Source organism: Amblyraja radiata, chromosome 3, assembly GCF_010909765.2.
Source record: "Amblyraja radiata isolate CabotCenter1 chromosome 3, sAmbRad1.1.pri, whole genome shotgun sequence".
Taxonomy (NCBI): domain Eukaryota; kingdom Metazoa; phylum Chordata; class Chondrichthyes; order Rajiformes; family Rajidae; genus Amblyraja; species Amblyraja radiata.
The window spans coordinates 76,748,075-76,768,958 of NC_045958.1; the positions used below are offsets into that span (position 1 = coordinate 76,748,075).

Sequence of the window (20,884 nt, forward strand, 5' to 3'; positions counted from 1 at the left end):
CTATGAATTAGTTGTATTTATTGTTCCTTTGTACAGCTATGATGATTTTGTCATCTTTATTGCTTTATGCTTCGGTGAGTGAGCGAGATCGTATTGCAGAGTGGATGCAGACCTGCATTTCGTCAGTGGTCGGGTTCGGGCCCGGGTCTCTGGCACTGCGGGCGCTGTTGAGTTGCTGCTGGGCCATTCCTGTCCTCTCCCGGGTGTCCCGTCCCTGTCCGAGGGGCGGCCGGAGGTGTCCGGGGTGGCCCGGTGCGGGGGTGGGGGGTGGGGGAGGCGCTGGCTCCAGCTCCTGGGGAGTGTGTTCCCTGGCGGGCCTCTCTCCTAGTCCAATGGCTGTCGGTTGGTCCCCTCGGTGCCAACGGGAGCCGAGCGCCGGTCATCGGTGGGCATGCACACAGGGTGCTGCAGTGTCTACGCAGGTCAGGCAACATCTCTGGAGAAGGATCTTGACCCGAAACGTCACCCATTCCTTTTCTCCGGGGATGCTGCCTGTCCAGCTGAGCTGCTGCAGCGTTATTTGTGTATCCCCGTTGATGGCTGGTGCTCGGCTTTCGCCGGCGCGGTTGACCAGGCGAGGGGTGCTGCTGGCGGTCCCCGGCACGTCGGGGAGCAGGTTCCTCTGGAGTTGGAGCAGGGTTGGGCTGGCATTGGCGCTTCTTCTCGGTGCAGGCTGTGGGCCTGGGGCCGCTGGTGTCACCCCGGACGTCTCCGGCTGCCCCCCGGGCAGGGATAGGACACTCGGGGGTCGGCAGGGCTTGCGCCGCCAGGGACCCAGGTTTGATCCTGGCTGCGGATGAGGCGCGGGTTTGTGTGCAGGCAGCTGCTGAGAATGTCTCTCCGCCGGTCAAGTCTCTCCCCTGTCTCCCACTCGCATCTGCCCCCTCTCTCTCTCGCTGTTACACCCCGCTCTTCCGCTACCATGCACCCCCGTTCTTCAGATTAAATATTAATTTACACATAAATTATGAATAAAGATAAGAATTTATACAACCAGCACTTTTTCTTTATGGCCAATAACCTTTGACAAATCCCATGATTCCTTGCGTTTTTCGGAATACCGAACTCGCTCACTGGGACGTACTCCACCTCGCTTTCCGTAGTCAATGATTAGCTCCTTTGCCTTGCTTTCATTAAGAGAAGGGCTGTTGTCTTGAACTGAGCTCTTTATATTCTTTCTACACTCTGACTTGTCAATGTTCGAGATCTGACCCACTATGGTGGTGTCAGCTACAGTTAGAGGAGAATTTCGCGAAAGCGTCGTGAGTGTATTGGGATTACAGTAACTGGGTTGAGAACACATCCTTGCAGAGCATCAGTGTTAGCGTGAAGGAAGTTTTGTTGCCTATCCTTACTGTTCTCTGGGCCAGAAAGTCACAGATTCAGTGGCAGAGGTGCATGTCGACTCCTAGGTTCGGGGGTTTGGAGATGAGTTTGGCTGAGAATATGCTGTTGAAAGCAGAACCAGTCAAAAAAATAGGAGTCTGATGTTGATGTCCTTATTGTCTAGGTGTTACAGAGATGACTATGGAGCCGGGAAGGAGTCGCCGGTCGCATCCACACAGGCTAATTGCGATAGATCTCGGCTGTTGGGAGGCTGGAGTTAATGTGCACCTTGTCCAACCTCTCAAAGCACTTCATGATGATGGATGTTAACCAGAGCTAATCAAGTCAAGAAGGCATGCAAACCTCGCTGTTCTTTGGCACTGGATGATGGTGGTCTTATTTATGCAAGTGGAAACCTCAGAATGGAGTAGAGAGAGATTAGAGATGTCTGTGAATACTCCAGCCAGCTGGTCTGCGCGGTTCCCGAGGATATGGTTGGCAACTCTGTTCAAGTCAGTTACTTTTCGCGGGTTCACTCTCTGAGATTCCCACTAAGCATGTTACCCAACCAACTTATACCCCTCATATATGTGTATACCTCAGGCAGACAATAGACAATAGGCGCAGGAGTAGGCCATTCGGCCCTTCGAGCCAGCACCGCCATTCAATGTGATCATGGCTGATCATCCCCAATCAGTACCCCGTTCCTGCCTTCTCCCCATATCCCCTGACTCCGCTATCTTTAAGAGCCCTATCTAGCTCTCTCTTGAAAGTATCCAGAGAATCGGCCTCCACCGCCCTCCGAGGCAGAGAATTCCACAGACTCACAACTCTCTGTGAGAAAAAATGTTTCTTCGCCTCCGTTCTAAATGGCTTACCCCCTTATTCTTAAACTGTGGCCCCTGGTTCTGGACTCCCAAACATCGGGAACATGTTTCCTGCCTCTAGCTTGTCCAAACCCTTAACAATCTTATATGTTTCAATAAGATACCCTCTCATCCTTCTAAACTCCAGAGTGTACAAGCCCAGCCGCTCCATTCTCTCAGCATATGACAGATCCGCCATCCCGGGAATTAACCTTGTAAACCTACGCTGCACTCCCTCAATAGCAAGAATGTTCTTCCTCAAATTAGGGGACCAAAACTGCACGCAATACTCCAGGTGTGGTCTCACTAGGGCCCTGTACAACTGCAGAAGGACCTCTTTGCTCCAATACTCAACTCCTCTTGTTATAAAGGCCAACATGCCATTCGCTTTCTTCACGCTGTGCCTGCATGCTTACTTTCAAAGACTGATGAACAAGGACCCCCAGATCCCGTTGAACTTCCCCTTTTCCCAACTTGACGCCATTTAGATAGTAATCTGCTTTCCTGTTTTTTTATACCAAAGTGGATAACCTCATAATTATCCACATTAGACTTCATCTGCCATGCATCTGCCCACTCCGCCAACCTGTCCAAGTCACCCTGCATTCTCACAGCATCCTCCTCACAGTTCACACGGTCACCCAGCTTTGTGTCATCTGCAAATTTGCTAATGTTACTTTCAATCCCTTCATCTAAATCATTGATGTATATTGTAAATAGCTATGGTCCCAGCACCGAGCCTTGCGGTACCACACTAGTCACTGCCTGCCATTCTGAAAGGGACCCGTTAATCCCTACTCTTTGTTTCCTGTCTGCCAACCAATTTTCTATCCATGTCAGCACTCTACCCCCAATACCATGTGCCCTAATTTTGCCCACTAATCTCCTATGTGGGACCTTATCGAAGGCAGGTAACCTCCCCACCCTCCTCTGCTCCAAGGAAAATTAACTGAGCTGAACTGATCTCTCTTCACAATTCTCTCTTCATAGTTCATTTCTCAAGCAAAATTTTGATTAATATTCATTGCACCATTTCCAGTACAATCATGTTCAGTCCAATTTAAAGCTTAAATATCAAATTCTTTATTCATGGGTTCATAACCTAAGAAGTTCACAGAGACTTCAGTTCATGGGCCTTTCTGCCAGTCAATAAAAAATATTACTACCACCATTTATAGTGTACTAGGCTAAGTGGGATCCGTTGGGTCACAGCATCACACAGGAGGGCTGGTCCCCCATTGCAATATTCCACCTCTCCACCAATTCCAATATTGGTGGCCAGTGTGGGGGGGGGCTTTCTGGAGCACTTGTATGGGCGTTGTGGGCTGAAGGGACTGGTTTCCAGAGGGCTAGTATGGACATTGTGGGCCGAATGGATTCTTGGGCAGGCGACTCAGTCATTCAAGCCTGTTGTGCTGGCAGCTCACTCACTCACGGTTGATGGGCTGGCAGTTGACTCACGGCTATTCCTTGAAATTCCATTTCAAACAGGGTGCAAGGCCACCAAATTCAAGTGCAGTTTCTTACCACTTCAAGCAGGGTGCAAGGCCACCAAATTCAAGTGCAGTTTCATACCATTTCAAGCAGGGTGCAAGGCCACTGAAGCCAGCGAGTTGTGACCTCGCCCTCCTCCATCTTGCAGAGACTGAGCCACGCCCACACTTCTGGGTTTTATTGTCCCTCTGATGCAGCTTTAATTTGAAAAGGGCTGGGAGAAAGTGTGGACAAATGTGGAGAAAGGGCAGCACAGGTGGCATGGCTGGTAGAGCTGCTGCCTCATGGCACCAGAGACCCAGGTTTGATCCCGACCTTATGTGCTGTCTGTGTGAAGTTTGCACGTTCTGTCTGTGACTGCAGGGGTTTCCTCAGGGCACACACATTTTCTCCAACATTCCAGACTTACTGGTTAGTAAATTAATTGGCCTCTGTAAATTGCCCCGAGTGTGTAAGGAGTAGATGTGAAAAGGAAACAAGAGAACTAGTGTAAAAGGGTGATCGATTTTAGTGTGAACTCACTGGGCTGAAGGACCTGTTTCAATGTAGTATCTTTCAATCAATATATGGTACTCCTTACCAGGACATTAGATGTTGAGGGTGAAAAATGTGTTTCAGTTGAGCTTTGAAACATGCCAGTGTGATATCATTGGACATACCTTCTGTTTTGAATGCTGGTGGAGTGTCAGGTTGTGGATCAGATGTGGGGAGATCACCTTCTAAGAGATGGTTCAGCTTATCATGTTCCCAACGTTTCTGCTGCAATTGCTGTAACCAGTACATCATGACTTCTTTGTTTTTTGCCTGGAAACAAATTATATTTTTAAAGAAGTACTTTTCCCCCATATCAACGCAGATTCCTTTCATGTCTATAATCAGGTTGTACAGCTATTCACTCAGAATATTAAAAGAAAAGGCACAGAAATATTAACATTTGCATCCATAAAGCATGTTTAAAGTGGCAGAACATCCCAAATCCTAAACAAAGAGCATTATCGGACACAATCTGAGACCAAGCTCCACAAGGAGATATTAAGTTAATAAAAGTTGTTTCCTTTCAGGAAGAAACGCAGAGGAGGAGGGTTTTACAGTGCGAATTCCTGAGCTTTCTGACTAAGGCAGCCCATGGCAGGACAATACTTGATGAATGAAAATCAGAGTTGACCTCGAGACCAGTAAATTAACAGTACAGGAAAATGTAGAGTCTTAAAGAGCTGTTGGAGAATTCAAAGACGGGAGGTGGAAAGTATGATTCGAGGTAATTATAACATTGACGTATATCTAAACAGGTTTCAATGCAAGGCAGCATACACAAAGGTGAAAGTTATTTAGTATTAATAGCAACACAGTGGCATAGGTTTTTAAATCAAACTACCACCTTCTATCCCCAAAGTATTTCTTAATCATTCCAAGTTCTTAAACAAAAACTCTGACACTACACATCATAATATAATGCAACAGCGAATCAGAAACTTTTTGTATGGATTGACAAAATAACATTAGCCAAGTTTCTTGCTCAGCCTCCATAATGGATGAGAGTACTTGCTACGTTATTAAATTAATATTCGTCAAACATTAGTTGGAATCATTTCAGCAGCTGAACACAAAAGGCTCAAGCATCCATGCACAAACTGTGAAAAACTTCTAGGACCAAGTGACTGTATCTGTCTGTTCACCCCAGAGTCAGATCAAACTTGCTGTCCAGTCAGTGAATCCATTGTTTTCATTTGGGATTCCAAAGCAAAATCTGGGAAATTTACTTAATTTAAATACATTGGTGCAGCTGGTAGAGCTGCTGCCTCTAGTGCCAGAGGCCCGGGTTCGATCCTGACCTTGGGTGCTGTCTATATGGATTTTGCACATTCTCTGTGATTGTGTGGGTTTCCTCCGGGTGTTCTGGTTTCCTCCCACATCCCGAAGTCTTGCAGGTTTGTAGGTTAATTGGATTCTATAAAATGGCCCCTAGTGTGTCGAGAGTGGATGAGAAAGTGGGATAATATCGAACTATTGTGAACGGGTGATCGATGGTCGGTGTGGTCTCAGAGGGACCTCCACTTACTGCAAAGAGTGCATTGCCAAAAGCACTCAAGAATATCGATTAATCTTATCTAAAACAAAATATTCATGTGATCAGCAACCTTAAAAAAATCCCTCACATCACTAATGATGTACAGTAATATGATGTAATATGTACCGTCTGCAAAATGGACTACAATAACTTAATAAGGCAATGTTTTAACAGCTATTCCCATGCTTGTTACTTCCAAACTACTCCCAAGGTAGGACAGCAGGTTCATAGAAAGAGCACCACCTATGATATCCTAGTTCCAAATGTATCATTGTTTCTCATCATCACCGAGTCAAAACCCTGAAACTCTGTGGCAGTACATGCCGTTCACTACAAGGAGGTTAAGGATGGGCACCAAGTGACTGTGATATCCACACATCAAGAATGCATAAACAATAATCATTTTTCATGGGGTTCATTTACATTTTCTCACCCAGTGTATACTGAATTTAGCAGAAGCAAATTCTGCCACATATAAATGCTTGCTCATTTCTTTCTTGAACAACATAGCTATAATTTGAATCTTGCTGATAAGCTTTCACTTCAATTATTTTGAATTCTGTACGGTTAGAAATAAATTCCAAGACAGCCAGTTTTAATTGCTTTACTTATCTTGACAATGCGTTTAATAATTTGCTTAACTGTACCTCCAGATCCCAACTTCAGATTCTAGGTTTCTGATTTTCCAGTTGAAATACATCATCTCTGTAGGTTTTTGCTGTTTTCAGGTTATTGTCACTTCTTACTGCTTATTAACTTTCTAATGTATTTTGCTGGCCTTCTTTTTTTTTTTTTCTTTTAATTTTTTATTTTATTAGAAGTAAGTACAATCATATGGCACCAAAGTGCCTAATATATATTTTCATAATACATTTTATGTACAACTTCTTTTTTTTTTTGTTATATTGAAAAAAGATTAGAATAAGAAAAAGAAGTTAGATAGTAAAGGATAGAAAGATGTGAAATATATAGTGTGTGAAGAAAGAAAACGAGTAAATGAAGAAAGTTGAGAAAGAGAAAATAGAAAAAAGAAAAGAAAATAAAAAAAGGAGATCATTATTTATAATCTTGACCAACCCTCGTCCAGTCCTGAAACAGTTATTTTTTACAATTGTGTTGCACCATATGATTCCAAAAAAAACGACGAATGGAGACCAACTCGTTATGAATTGGTCTGATTTATCCATTAGGAGGAATCGCATTTCCTCAAAATGAGCGGTGTCCAACATACTTGCAATCCACATTTTAAGCGTTGGCATTGATGTACCCTTCCAAAATTTAAGTATTAATTTTTTTGCTATTATTAAATCATAGTTAAAGAATAGATTTTGAGATGTGTTCAATTTATTCCCATCTTCCATTACGCCAAATATAATCATTTCAGTATTAGGTTCCATTCTTGTCTTGAATAATTTTTGCTGGCCTTCTGAACAAAGGACGGATGGAATGAGCTGCCAGGCAAGGTTGTTGAGGCAGGTAAAATAACGACATTTAAAATATCGTTAGACAGCTCCATGGATAAGAAAGGTTTAGAGGTGTTCAAGCCAAATGCATGCAACTGGGACCAGCTTAGATGAGGCACCTTGGATAGCATGTTGGGCTGAAGGGCCAGTTTCCATGCTGTATGACTCTCTATGACATTCTGAATAACATTGGGTGGCAGTCACGTCGCAGCGGCCTCTGCAGTCCATCTGTCGTTTTAAATTTTTTTTTGTCTCGTTTGAATGTAGTTTAAAGTGCTTTTTAAAAAAAAACTGGGTATGTGTGTGGGGGGGGGGGGGGGGGGGGGGGGGGTGGGGAAACTTTTAAAATCTTTCCCCTGCACAGAGAACCCGACCTTTTCTCTGTCGGGTCTCCGTTGTCGTTGGGGCCTAGCACCGTGGAGCGGCCTCCAACCGGAATGACCTGAGGCTCCAGTCGCGGAGCTGCGGACTTACTTACCATCATGGAGCTGGCCGAGTTCGGAGTGGGAGGAGTGTGGTGGCGCGCCGCTGTGACCCGACCCCAAAGATTCGGAGGCTCCAACCGCAGGTCTGGTGGACGGTGACACTGGGAGGCCGCGGGTCCCTGCTGGGAGAGTGCTTTTCGGGGCTTCCGCAACGGCGACTTCTCCCGCCCGAGTTGCGGGGTTGAAAATTACCTGGAGCGGGGCCTTACATCGCCTGGCGCGGCTTTAAATGGCCGCGGGACTTGCTAGCGCATGCCGGGGGCTCCAACACCAAGACCCGGAGCGCGGCCTTGCATCACCCGGCGCGGCTTTAATTAGGTATGTTGCAAAGCCTACCTGAAGCGTCGTTGAAGATCTGCTGCTGAGGTTGTGCGCGATTTTGGCGCCGTTTAGAGGGGGCGGGTTTAAAACGCGATTTTCTCTGTTCCAATCGAAAATGTTCAGCCTAGTTAATTATTAACGAAAAATCGCTGATAGACCCCGTCGCAAAAGCTATTATTAGGTTTAAAGGCCTTGAATAATAGTTATAGTAGTTTAAAAATCAATCTTTAAACCCGCGACCGTCAGCAACCGCAGGGTCTCATAAAGAAAATAGCAGAAGGTAGGTTGTATATTTTTACATTCAAAAGGGCTTCTAAAGATCCTTTTATACAAAATTTAATATTGCGAGTAGCTCAATTTGGGCCCATTATATCGCGCAGTATTTTTCTCGGCATTTGAGGCACAAATCTACCGCAATGTGAACGTTCTAAACCAGCGCGTTCCACAGGGACCCACTGGAAAGCTGATTTAAATGGGCATTTATTTACAGCAATTGAACACTGAATTCCTTCCATTTGGCCTATAAATTAATGTAAATGAGATTTAAAAATCATGTTTTATTGTGAATTATTTGTGAATATTATTTGGACATTTAGGCTATTTAAAAATGTTAATCATTTATTAAGAAATGGATAGATGTTTAGATCTAGTAATTGAAGTCTGAAATTAGCTACAATTAGGTAACTAACTAATTATATGCTTTAATTTCAGGTCATCCAAGTAAGATTATTTTATATTTGTTTCAGAATGCTTCAATCTATGATAACTGAAAATTTCATTCAGTTCTCTTAATTTTTAAGAAAGTTATGGGCTTTTGACTGTTCACGATCACAACTTTTTTGTTATGTCCATAGAAAATCAATAGGGAACAAGATGCTCATTTCCGAGTATGAAAATGGCCATAACATTTTAAATACTTGAGATATGAAAGTGAATTAGATGTCAAATTAAACTTATTTTTATGCTTTATCTGATGGGATAAATTACAGACTTGATTTTTAAAATCTCAAAATTTTGTAACATTGCTACTTTAATGGCCGCGGGACACATACCATCGCCCGCCGGGGGCTTTGACTGACATCGGGAGGAGAATGAGGAGTGCGGGGAGAGATAAGACTTTGCCTTCCATCACAGTGAGGAGGAGATTCACTGTGATGTATGTTTGTGTAAATTGTGTTGTGTCTTGGTTCTTTTTCTTGTGTGTATGACTGCAGAAACCAAATTTCGTTTGAACCTCAATGAGGTTCAAATGACAACAAATAAATTGTATTGTATTGTATTGTATTGTATTGTATCCGTTGTCGTTATCCTGATTACCTCCTTCATTAGATTTCAGTAGTCAGACACATTTTGGTCTTTAAGAGTGTTGCCGATTGCCTGATCATCTTGCCGCACCATTTACTTCCACCTTAATCACCACATTATTATCTACTAATTAATCAGTGTACATTAATCCACACATGTCCTTGAGTTTACAAATAGGAAGTGCCATCTCCACTCAAACTAAGACTAGTTATGGTTATACTAGCCCATAAGGCCCCTTTGCGGCCAATCCTCTACTTCAGCACCATTTTCCAGCACCATTCCTATGTCCCCGAGTTCTCCTAATAAACTGGGATCTATCAGTCTTTGTTAGGAGTGAACACAGTGACTCAGCTTCCAAAGAATTCTGAAGTTTCTTCGCCCTCCGAGCAAAGAAATTTCTCCTCACACCAGTCCTAAATGGCGGATCCATTATTCTCAAAGTATAATCCCTGTTCCTGGACTCCTCAATCAGAGGAAACATCCTCCCCACATCTTACTTGTGAAGTAATTTAAGAACTTAAGTTTAAAGGCGATCTCTTTTCATTCTTTTAAACTCTTCAATTATTTTTACGTAATTTGAAGGTATGTTTCTTCTGTTAAATGCGACTTGTAATGTTCAGATGTTCTACGTTTTAAGTCCACAAAGACCACCATCAAATCATGTTTATTGTCATACACACAAGTATGGGAAGGTCCAGGTACAATGAAAATCTTGCTTGCACCAGCATCACAGGCACATTAACTTAGACAATACACAAGAATTATCCACAAATGACACAAAATACTGCACGGCTGTAAAAGTAAAAGACTGTGCAAAAAGCAAGTTGTTACTGCAGAGTACAAGTGGAAAGCAAGTCCATGGAGGTGCAAGCAGTGGACCATATGTTCCATTGCTGAGGTAAGATTAAGGTTGTGCAATACGATTCAGGAATTTGTCAGATTGTGAATCTGTGGAATTCTTTGCAGCAGAAGGCTGTAGAGGACAAGTCAATGGATATTTTTAAGGCAGATATAGATTCTTGATTGGTACGGGTGTCAGGGTTATGGGGAGATGGCAAGAGAATGGAGTTAGGAGGGAGAGATAGATCTGTCATGTTTGAATGGCAGAATAAACTTGAGGGGCCGATTAGCTTAATTCTGCTCCTATTACTTATGACCTTAGTTGTTGGAAAGTAGCCGTTCCCGAGTCCAGTGGTGTGGGACTTCATGCTACTGCAACTCCTGCCCAATGCTAGCAGTGAGAAGAGGGTCTTAACCGGATGGTGGGGATCCTTGATCACTGATGCCAAATTCTTGAGGCAGCGCCTTATGTACATGTTTTCAATGGTAGAGAGGGCTGTGCCTGTGTTGGCCTGGCTGAGTCCATCATTCTCTGCAGCCTCTTGTATTTCTGTACATTGAAATTGCTATACCAGGCCATGATACAACTAGTCAGGATACTTTCTACAGTGCATCTGTAGAACTTTGTTGGAGCATTTTGGACACATGCGGAATCTCTTTAAACTTCTAAGAAAGTAGAGGTACTGGTACACCTTCTTCAAGATAACATCTATGTGCTGGGCCCAGGAGAGGTAATCTGAAATGGAAATGCCCAGGAATTTGAAGCTGCCAGCTCTCTCAACTGCCAACCCCCCAATGGAAACTTGAACCTGCTCTCCTAAGTTCCTCTTTCTGAAGTCAACGTTCCTTGGTTTTGTGGACGTTGAGCAGAAAGTGGTTGTTGCAGCACTACTCACCTTCTGCAGATTCCTTTGAAGATAGCATTCTCAGTACCTGGGGGATATTCTATCTCTCTCCTGTGTACTGCCTCATCAATAACCATGAGTCGGCCAGCAACAATGGGCCCATTCGCTGAATTTATGAATGTTATTTGCAAAACAACTTTCATTTTTTAAATGATGCATATGTTGCATTGGAATCCGGCAATGGAGCAGCAGAAAGAGAAGACGATAAAACGGGTTGGACACGGGGGATGGGGGTGGGGGTGGGGGGGGACACATGGGAACGGTTGCATGTCATTACTGTCCGTTGCAGAGGGAGGGAGTGCAGGATGTGGGAACAACAATTAGATTGGGGTTTTTTCAAAGAACTGTCAGGCACAATAGGCTGAGTGGCCTTTTTCTGTGGTTTATTAATCTGTGAGTACGAGTGGATAGTTACTATCATGCTGCCAGCTTGCACTAGGTTAAAAATAGAACATGGAAATAGTTCTGTGTGCAGTTGCATTCACTTCTTGATAGCTCCATGCTATCGTTATTGCGCCATACCCAAGAGTTATATACAGATATGTCGTTTTACAATATTAATAGATGGGATGCATTTCCTCAAAGGGCAATGGAGACAAATTCAATGGTAGCTTCCAAGATAGAACTGGATAAATAATACTTAAAAGCAGAGGACATATTGTAAGGATGGGATGAAAACAAATGGAGTGGTATCCTTTTGGATTGAAAGGCAGGCACAGATTCAAAGGTCTCGATGATCTCTTTCTATTCTGAGAAACTTTCTCTTGTACGCACCCTGACGGGAGGAATGTTTCTCCCCCTCCCCCCCGTCCCTCCAAACAAAAATTATAATTTCATTTGAATTAAGAAGCTGGGAAATTGTACCAGAAAAGCTGTTGCTTTCCTATGTCAGCAGCTGTGTGAACTGGAATGACACTAAATACTGTTCACCGCTGCTGAGGACATTTACATAAGGTTAAGTGTGAACGTTTGAAGAAAAACGGCAGAAAATACCTTGTGCAGAGGTTTGCAAAGTTGTAGAATACACAGCCAGTTTTGACTCATCAATGTCAATGGGAAAATTCACCAACTCCTCCACTTCCTCAGAAATTTGAGGAGATTCGACATGTTGCGGAATACTCCATTGAACTTCTCCAGGTGCATGGCTGTGAGCGTACTGGCAGATTGCATCATGGCCCGGTTTTGTAACTTGAATGCCCAAGAACAAAGGAGGCTGCAGAAAATCCCCCACGAGGTACTGAGAATCCCATCTTCAAAGGAATTTACAGAAGGCACTGCCTGAAGAAGACCCACAATACTCTGGCCACATTCTCATCTTGTTGCTGCCATTTGGAAGCAGGTAAAGAAGCCTGAGAACCAAATATCCTATAGCAAGCAAGATAGATCACTCGATGAAAAAGACGTAGTACGGTCATGGGCCGATTCATGGGTAATTTTCGGCCCCATTTCCATAACCGGCTTCCGTCTCCGCACCAAAGATCCCAGAGCGGAGCAAAGATAACTAGTGCGGAGACGGAAGCCAGTTACGAAAACATCCTCGTAAAAATAAAGGTTATTTGGTACAAATCTTCTCCTCATTTTCAGAATTATTATTTATTAACACAAACTGTTTCCCCCGCAACGTTGATTACACTGCGAGTTGGGTCGGGTTACTGAAATGGATGAAAAAAAGGCCCACGTTCCGCTCCGTTGCGTACTACACGTCAGCCCATTGCATTTAGAAGGAGCGGTCTATCTTCCCATCAGGCTGTGGAACTACCCTGCACAATCCTAACCACAACTCTACCTCAGGTTTGAACTACTATGGACCTTGTATAAGGTTACACAACGTACTTCACCTGGCGCTATTATGTTTTGGCTACCTCATATAACTGATAATTTATTGTGTAACTGTTTATTGTGTATTTATTTGTTGTGTTGTTCATTAATGTGCCTCGAAAGCTGCAAAGAAGTAAGAATTTCATTATTTCGATCTCAGTGCATATAACTAAATATTATTGACCCTGAAGCAGAAATCACATCAACCTATCAATGTTTAAAAGGCACACAAAATTACTGGAGGAACTCAGCGGGTGCAGCAGCATCTATGGAGCGAAGGAAATAGGCGACGTTTCGGGCCGAAACCCTTCTTCAGACTGTTTAAAAGGCCTTCCTTTGAAAGGAGAATTTTTAAAAGGTGAGAATATAAGAGACACATTGAATTAGCAGCAAGAAAGATAAATATCCAGCTTAACATATTAGGGTGAATGACTTTCCATGTTTGCACTTCACTGTGATTGGATAACAAAACTTTGTGTTATTTGTTATAAAGAGTAAAATAAATTTTGCACCACTTTTCACTTTTTTCAAGTTTACATTAACATTTTCTTCCATCAGGGAAAACAATCAGTTACAGGACATTGTCAGAGATGTTCTCCCTAATGAAAAAGATTGTGAAAGCAGTCCTACCATCACCAGCTGTGGAGGTAGATGGACTGCTCAGGAGGCATCATTATTACTCACACTGGGCATAAACTACCTGGAAATGTTGGGTGCATTCCATGGCCTAAAGTCATATTGTACTGGGTCATATCACCAGCATGTTAGACTACAGATAGACAATACCACCGTGGTAGCATACATTAACCACATGGGTGGAAACAAATCGACACCATGTGACAATCTGGCTAATACAATTTGGCAATGGTGTATCCAGAGAGATATTTGGATATCAGCCACTTACATAGAAACATAGAAATTAGGTGCAGGAGTAGGCCATTCGGCCCTTCGAGCCTGCACCGCCATTCAATATGATCATGGCTGATCATCCAACTCAGTATCCCGTACCTGCCTTCTCTCCATACCCTCTGATCCCCTTAGCCACAAGGGCCACATCTAACTCCCTCTTAAATATAGCCAATGAACTGGCCTCGACTACCCTCAGTGGCAGGGAGTTCCAGAGATTCACCACTCTCTGTGTGAAAAAAAGTTCTTCTCATCTCGGTTTTAAAGGATTTCCCCCTTATCCTTAAGCTGTGACCCCTTGTCCTGGACTTCCCCAACATCGGGAGCAATCTTCCTGCATCTAGCCTGTCCAACCCCTTAAGAATTTTGTAAGTTTCTATAAGATCCCCTCTCAATCTCCTAAATTCTAGAGAGTATAAACCAAGTCTATCCAGTCTTTCTTCATAAGACAGTCCTGACATCCCAGGAATCAGTCTGGTGAACCTTCTCTGCACTCCCTCTATGGCAATAATGTCCTTCCTCAGATTTGGAGACCAAAACTGTACGCAATACTCCAGGTGTGGTCTCACCAAGACCCTGTACAACTGCAGTACAACCTCCCTGCTCCTATACTCAAATCCTTTTGCTATGAAAGCTAACATACCATTCGCTTTCTGAAAGCTAACATACCATTACCTACCAGGAAGACTAAATTTAGTGGCAGACACCAGGTCACGCAAATCAAATTTAATGAAAACACCGAATGGATGTTGAATAAAAAAGTATTTGCTGATATTACAGCAAAATATGGAACACCAGATATCGATCTATTCGCATCCAGACTTAACCACCAGTTATCAAATTATGTTTCATGGGAACCAGACCCTGGGGCAGCGGCGACAGATGCATTTTCGCTGCATTGCGGGGAAATTGTTTATTTACGTATTCCCTCCTTTCTGCCTCATCAGTCGGGTATTAAGGAAAATACAACAAGACTCTGCGTCTGGTATTTTGGTAGTACCCGATTGGCCTACTCAACCATGGTTCCCAGTGGTATTAAACATGGTATTAGAACCATGTATCACCATCCCACATAGACCAGACTTATTGCTACATCCCGTAACAAGGGATAGCCACCCATGCCATAAACATTTGAACTTATTAATTTGTAGAGTTTAAAAACACCTCTACTACAACTGGGACTGACGGACCAAACAGTGAACATGATCTCGGCGGCCCAAAGACAGTCAACCAAAAAACAGTATCTGGTCTATATCAGGAAGTGGGAGATGTACTGCCATAAAAACAACATCACCTACAGAGACATGAACATCCCGTCTGTTCTGGAATATCTGGCAGGCCTCCACTATGATGAGGGGCTCAGTTACAGTGCCATCAACTGCGGCAGAAGTGCCCTATCGACTTACCTGTGGCAGGGGACAGAGCGTTACTCTGTTGGGGCTCACCCACTGGTAACAAAATTTATGAGGGGAATTTTTAATACTAATCCCCCAAGAACCAGGTACTCCCAAATATGGGATGTAAGTATTGTCCTAAAGATGCTCAGGAATTGGTCTCCAGCAACAGCTCTGTCCCTACACAGACTGACATTAAAAACAGTCATGCTAATGGCATTGGTCACGGCACAGAGGGTACAGTCACTGCATAAACTAATACTGGACAACATGACTTCCTCATCAGAAAATATTACGTTTCATATCTATGAGTTAGTAAAGCAGAACAGACAGGGATCAGCAGGCCTCAATATACAATTTAGGTCATATAACCATATAACAATTACAGCACGGAAACAGGCCATCTCGACCCTTCTAGTCCGTGCCGAACACATAATCTCCCCTAGTCCCATATACCTGCGCTCAGACCATAACCCTCCATTCCTTTCCCATCCATATAACTATCCACGTTATACCCAAGTCATACCCAACAGATGACCGTCTCTGTATAGTAAGACATCTGTCGTTATACATGGAGACAACGAAAATCCTAAGAGGCAATGAGAAGGCACTTTTGGTCAGCCACAAGCAACCACACAAAAGAGTGACGGTCCAGACCTTCTCAAGATGGCTGAAACGGGTGCTAACACAGGCTGGAGTGGATACTGATATTTTAAAATCTCATTCCACCAGGGCTGCAGCTACATCGGCAGCGATACAGTTGGATGTACCAATGGACCAAATCCTCAAGGCAGCAGGATGGTCTGGGGAAAAAACATTCCAATTATTTTACAACAAACCAGTAATGAAACCTGGAACGTTTGCAGAAACAATTTTAAGTTCTGTAAATTAATTTAAACCCATTAAAAGGGGATATAATTTTGTGTTAACAAATTTTATGATTTCAATGTCGAATTCATGTCCAAATTATATTAACGCAATTCCTCCTACAGTCATCAAGGCAGACGTGATGCATGGACTCGTTTCCACGGCATGAAATCACAGAGCTTTAAAATCTTCACGTAGTCACTCATGTGACTCCGAAGTAAAATAGTAAGATTAAACGAGAACTTACCAGTTTGAAGTTTGATCTGTATTTTATGAGGAGTTATGATGAGGGATTACGTGCCCTCCGCTCCCACCCTTGATCATATACTTAACTGGTATCTCTTCTCTAATCTTACTATGTTTAGTCATTACAGTTATCTGTGATTTCACACCGCTGGTTTGAACAATGACACGCATGCGTCCTGGCGGTCTTCTTCACGTAATCCCTCATCGGAACTCCTCATAAAATACAGATCAAACTTCAAACTGGTAAGTTCTCGTTTAATCTTACTATTAGTTACTAATAGTATTTCTGTATCTTCTTCCTAAACTTGTGGGTGGGATTATATACGTAGAAGGGGGTGTCTACATTTTAGGAGGCTACCGCAGACTCATAGATTGGGAGTTTAATTTAGCCTAGAGGGATAGGGAGAAAACAGTTTTTTACCACGAGACACCACACTCTCACAAGAAAACACTCTCACATGATTATATACGACACGGATGGAACAGCTAGTAAGAACGGAAAGTTATGAATTATTTCTGTTTTGTATTACTTCAATAAAAGACCAATTAATCAAGAAACGACTGGAAGATTCGTTTTTGCTATTGGCGAGTGCAGCGAGTGCGTAAATATCTCCACCACATCCCTGAGTAGCAACGGTAATTAAAAGTTGGACATTTGAAAAGTCTAAAAATTGCCATTACAACTAGTGAACACACTTTTAGTTGACCCAGAGGGTGCCAAAAGCTAAAACATTTGTTTTACAATCAAATTGATTAATCTCTATCAAGACAGTGTTTTCTGATTTTTAAAAAAGCTGCTGGTTCTTTTATTCAAAAACTAACTTTCAGCGTATTTAAAAGCAGAATTAATGATACTTTAATAAAAATGTAATTGTTCATTGGTACATTGTACAGAATTGATATCATAGTACAGCAGGAAACAAACCTTTAACATAGTTCTTACCTTTAGAGTATAATCCTTCTCCGGAGTTTTAATTTCAAAAGTTCCTTCCTCGGCTTCCAGGCAATAATTAAATGCAGCATTTGATAAATCCATGCTCCCCAGTGGACTGTTATCATGGGCATTTCGGAAATAATACAGATGGCATTTCCTTGAGTCAAAGACAAACCAACGGGTCTTGCAGCGTTTGAGTGGTCCTTTGCCTCCCAGCTTGTTGAGATACCCGCACAACCTTGTAGATTGCGATGGTACCTCACTCAGCGATTCCAAATAGCTTGCCAAGTCTTCGTTCTCAATTGGTTCTTCATGCACATCATCAATTTTTTTCTGAGCAGCTGCGTTGACTGGTAATGTGAACATCTCCATCTGGCTGGACTTGCCCACTTCTAATTCATTTGTCATCATTCTTCAAATCCTGCAATCATACGTGCAATCTAAATATCATCCAATATGCAAGTACTATAAGTACATCAAAAGTAATGGAGGAATCATTTAAAAAGCACTCTTCAAATATAGCATTTCCTTCATTACGACTGCACAGCGGTGCAGCTGCTGCCCCACAGCACCAGAGATCCAGGTTCAATCCTGACCTTGGGTGCTGAAAATGTGGAGTTTGCACTTTGTCCCATGACCATGTGGGTTGCCTCCATGTGGTCCTCCCACATCCCCAAAACGTGTGGGTTTGTAGATTAATTGGCTGTGAATTTCCCCGATTGGGTAAGGAGTGGATGAGAAAGTGGGATTACATATAAAAAGTGTGAAGAGGGATCAATGGTCGGGGTAGTCAGTGGATTGAAGGACTTGTTTCCACGTTACACATTTGAATCAATCAACTAACAGCGAGTACAGTCTAACAGTCTGTAGAAGGGTCCCGAAACGCTACCTGTCCCTTTTCTCCAGAGATGCTGTCTGACCCGCTGAGTTACTCCAGCTTTCCGTGTCTATTAACAGCGAGTATTACTTTTTGTGAAGCACTTTGCAATGCTTTCGTTGAAACTTGAAATGTGCTATAAAAATACAAGTCACCCTTTTTAAATGAAAGGTTGAGGGGTTAAATTTCGATCCAGAATATTGTGTTAACATTTCAGGGTAATAATAAGAGTAACGCACTACCAACGGAGCTGTGTCATTGAGCGATTTGAAACCAATGTCCCATCTGCCCTCTCAGATGGATATTACAGAACCAATAATGTAGTACTGAAGAAAATGGAGTTCTCCTTATCCAGTTTATCCTCAATCAGCACGATTAAAACATGATCTGGCATTTTAGTGTCAGGGGAACAGCCTCCTCTTGAATATCAAAAAAACTAAGGAGCTGATCGTGGACTTTAGGAGGGCACATCATCCGAGGACATACACACCATTGAAGATAGGGATACTGTGGATAGGGTGAGCTGCTTTAAATACCTGGGAGTCCACATCTCAGAGGATCTGACATGGACATCACACGCTGCTGCACTGGTGAGTAAGGCAAGGCAGCGCCTTTACCACCTCAGGCAATTGAGGAAATGCAGAGTGCCTCTGAGGATCCTCCAGTGCTTCTACTCAGCGGCTGTGGAAAGCATCTTGTCCGGAAACATCACGATTTGGTTTGGGAACTGCTCTGCCCAGGACAAGAAGGCTCGCAGAGAGTCGTGCGTTCGACCGAACGCACTATGGGAACTACACCCCCCCCCCCCCCCCCCCCCCTTGCAGGGACTATACATCAGAAGGTGCAACTCCAGAGACCCCTTCCACCCCAGCAACGGACTGTTCCAGCTGCTACAGTCTGTTGCCATGCTGTGAAAACGGAGGGGATGAGAAGGAGTTTCTTCCCCGAGGCCATTAGGACTGTAAACTCCTATCTCTCCAGGGACTAACTTTACTGTACCAATCTACTGGTGTGTGGTGTCTTTTAAAAATTGCTGTTTTTTTCCTCCCACAAATATGTAGTATGTGAATATGTGATTCTGTTCCATTCTGTTTTGTAGTTTTTTTGCACAAATCCGAAAGCATTGCCACTTTTCATTTCACTGCACATCTCGGATGTGTATGTGACGAATAAACCTGACTTGACTTATACAGATGCTTTGTTATTACCCCGTGCATCTTGCCGTGCAAACATTCTCTGCATTGCAAGGTAGACACAAAATACTGGAGTAACTCAGCGGGACAGGTAGCATCTCTGGAGAGAAGGAATGACGTTTCGGGTCGAGACCCTTCTTCAGACTCTGCATTGCAATATTGGCTTGTTGTAAAGCGCTCTGGAAGGAGCCGAGCGTGGAAAGTGCTGCATTAATATCTTACTATTTCTTCTTCTTTAAGTAAAACTTGACTCAACACAATACCGAGGCAATAACTAAAAAAAAAATCTGAGGAACTTCAACGATCCAGTCGCAACAGATAGTCCAAACTAAGTTTGCGGCCATAAAAAAATCACCTTGGGTCGGCACGACACTTGCTTTTCAACAGATCCCCTTTTAATTTAAAGTTTTGATTTGCTAATACACACCATTAGCATTTACTTCCAAGCAATCGACCTTACTTACGTGCGTTCGAACTTTGTGCATTAATATAATTATTCCCCGCCGAAGAAGTAGCATTTGGTATATTCCTTGTCTCAACGCCCAAAAAAACAGTAACAGCAGAGCTCCCGAGATTAATGTTGGTCCTGAGCACACCTACATAGGGCTGGTCCGTGTTTCCTTGATGGGATGGGCTATGATAAAGAGGTGATTTCCCAGCGACCAGCGCCTTTGAGCAGCTGCTGCCTTCATTCGTTCAAGTGTTGGAGACTGACTTGAATCATCTCGACACTCATTCCAAATTTCTGCGGGAGATGCAATTGGTTGAAAATGCGGAAATTATAACCCGGGAGGCTGAATTAAACTAGCAGCAGTCACCGTGCAACTTCGGGCAGATACAACCCTGGTTGCATAATAAAATTGCGACATTCTGTACAGTATTCCTGACATCCTTTTGCCTAGCCTCCTTTTGCTCTGGTATTTTATTTCATTCTTCACATGTAAAGTTCTTCACATGTTTAAGTTATAATGTTTTATTCTTAATTGTTTACTGTATATCGTGTTACTTGCGAGCAAAGCACCGGTAAATTCCTTGTATGTATCCATACTTGACTAATAAATTGTTTTCAATTCAATTCAAGCCTCAACAACCTTATTCCGAATTTGTATAATTCAAGATTCAATTTAATTGTCACGTCATGTACCAATTAATTTACAGTGAAAGTCTGAAGAAGGGTTTCGGCCCGAAACGTTGCCTATTTCCTTCGCTCCATAGATGCTGCTGCACCCGCTGAGTTTCTCCAGCTTTTTTGTGTACCTTAAATGTACAGTGAAATTTGAGTTGATAATGCGGAAATAATTATAGTCGATTCGGGTTTTTTGCTCAAGCACAAGAGAGACAAGTACAGTGAAAATCTTGCCTGTAGCATCATCGCAGGCACATGGTGACAAAATTGTGCACAATAAATAAGACATAAATAAGAGATGGTCCGTGGTGTCTGTAGGAATAGGATTGTGCAGATTGGTTCAAGAAGCTGATAGTAGGAAAGTAGGTGTTCCTGAACCTGGTGGTGTGTGACTTCAGGCTTGTGTACCTCCTGCCAGGTGGTGGCGGCAGTGAGATCAGGGCAGGGCCT

At 43.1% G+C, this 20,884-nt stretch overlaps 1 protein-coding gene across 1 annotated transcript in view; it reads right to left on the reverse strand.

Annotated features, from left to right (window-relative positions):
• Positions 1 to 20,131, reverse strand: part of tbc1d2 (TBC1 domain family member 2) — a 64,750-nt gene extending 44,619 nt beyond the window's left edge. The window contains exons 1-3 of the mRNA XM_033018139.1: positions 19,773 to 20,131; positions 17,248 to 17,659; positions 4,346 to 4,490 (exon numbers count right to left, since the gene is read on the reverse strand). Coding sequence (XP_032874030.1) covers positions 4,346 to 4,490; positions 17,248 to 17,649 — 547 coding nt within the window. The 5' untranslated portion in view covers positions 17,650 to 17,659; positions 19,773 to 20,131. The remainder of the gene's footprint in view (positions 1 to 4,345; positions 4,491 to 17,247; positions 17,660 to 19,772) is intronic.
• Between the last annotated feature and the right edge of the window lie 753 nt (positions 20,132 to 20,884).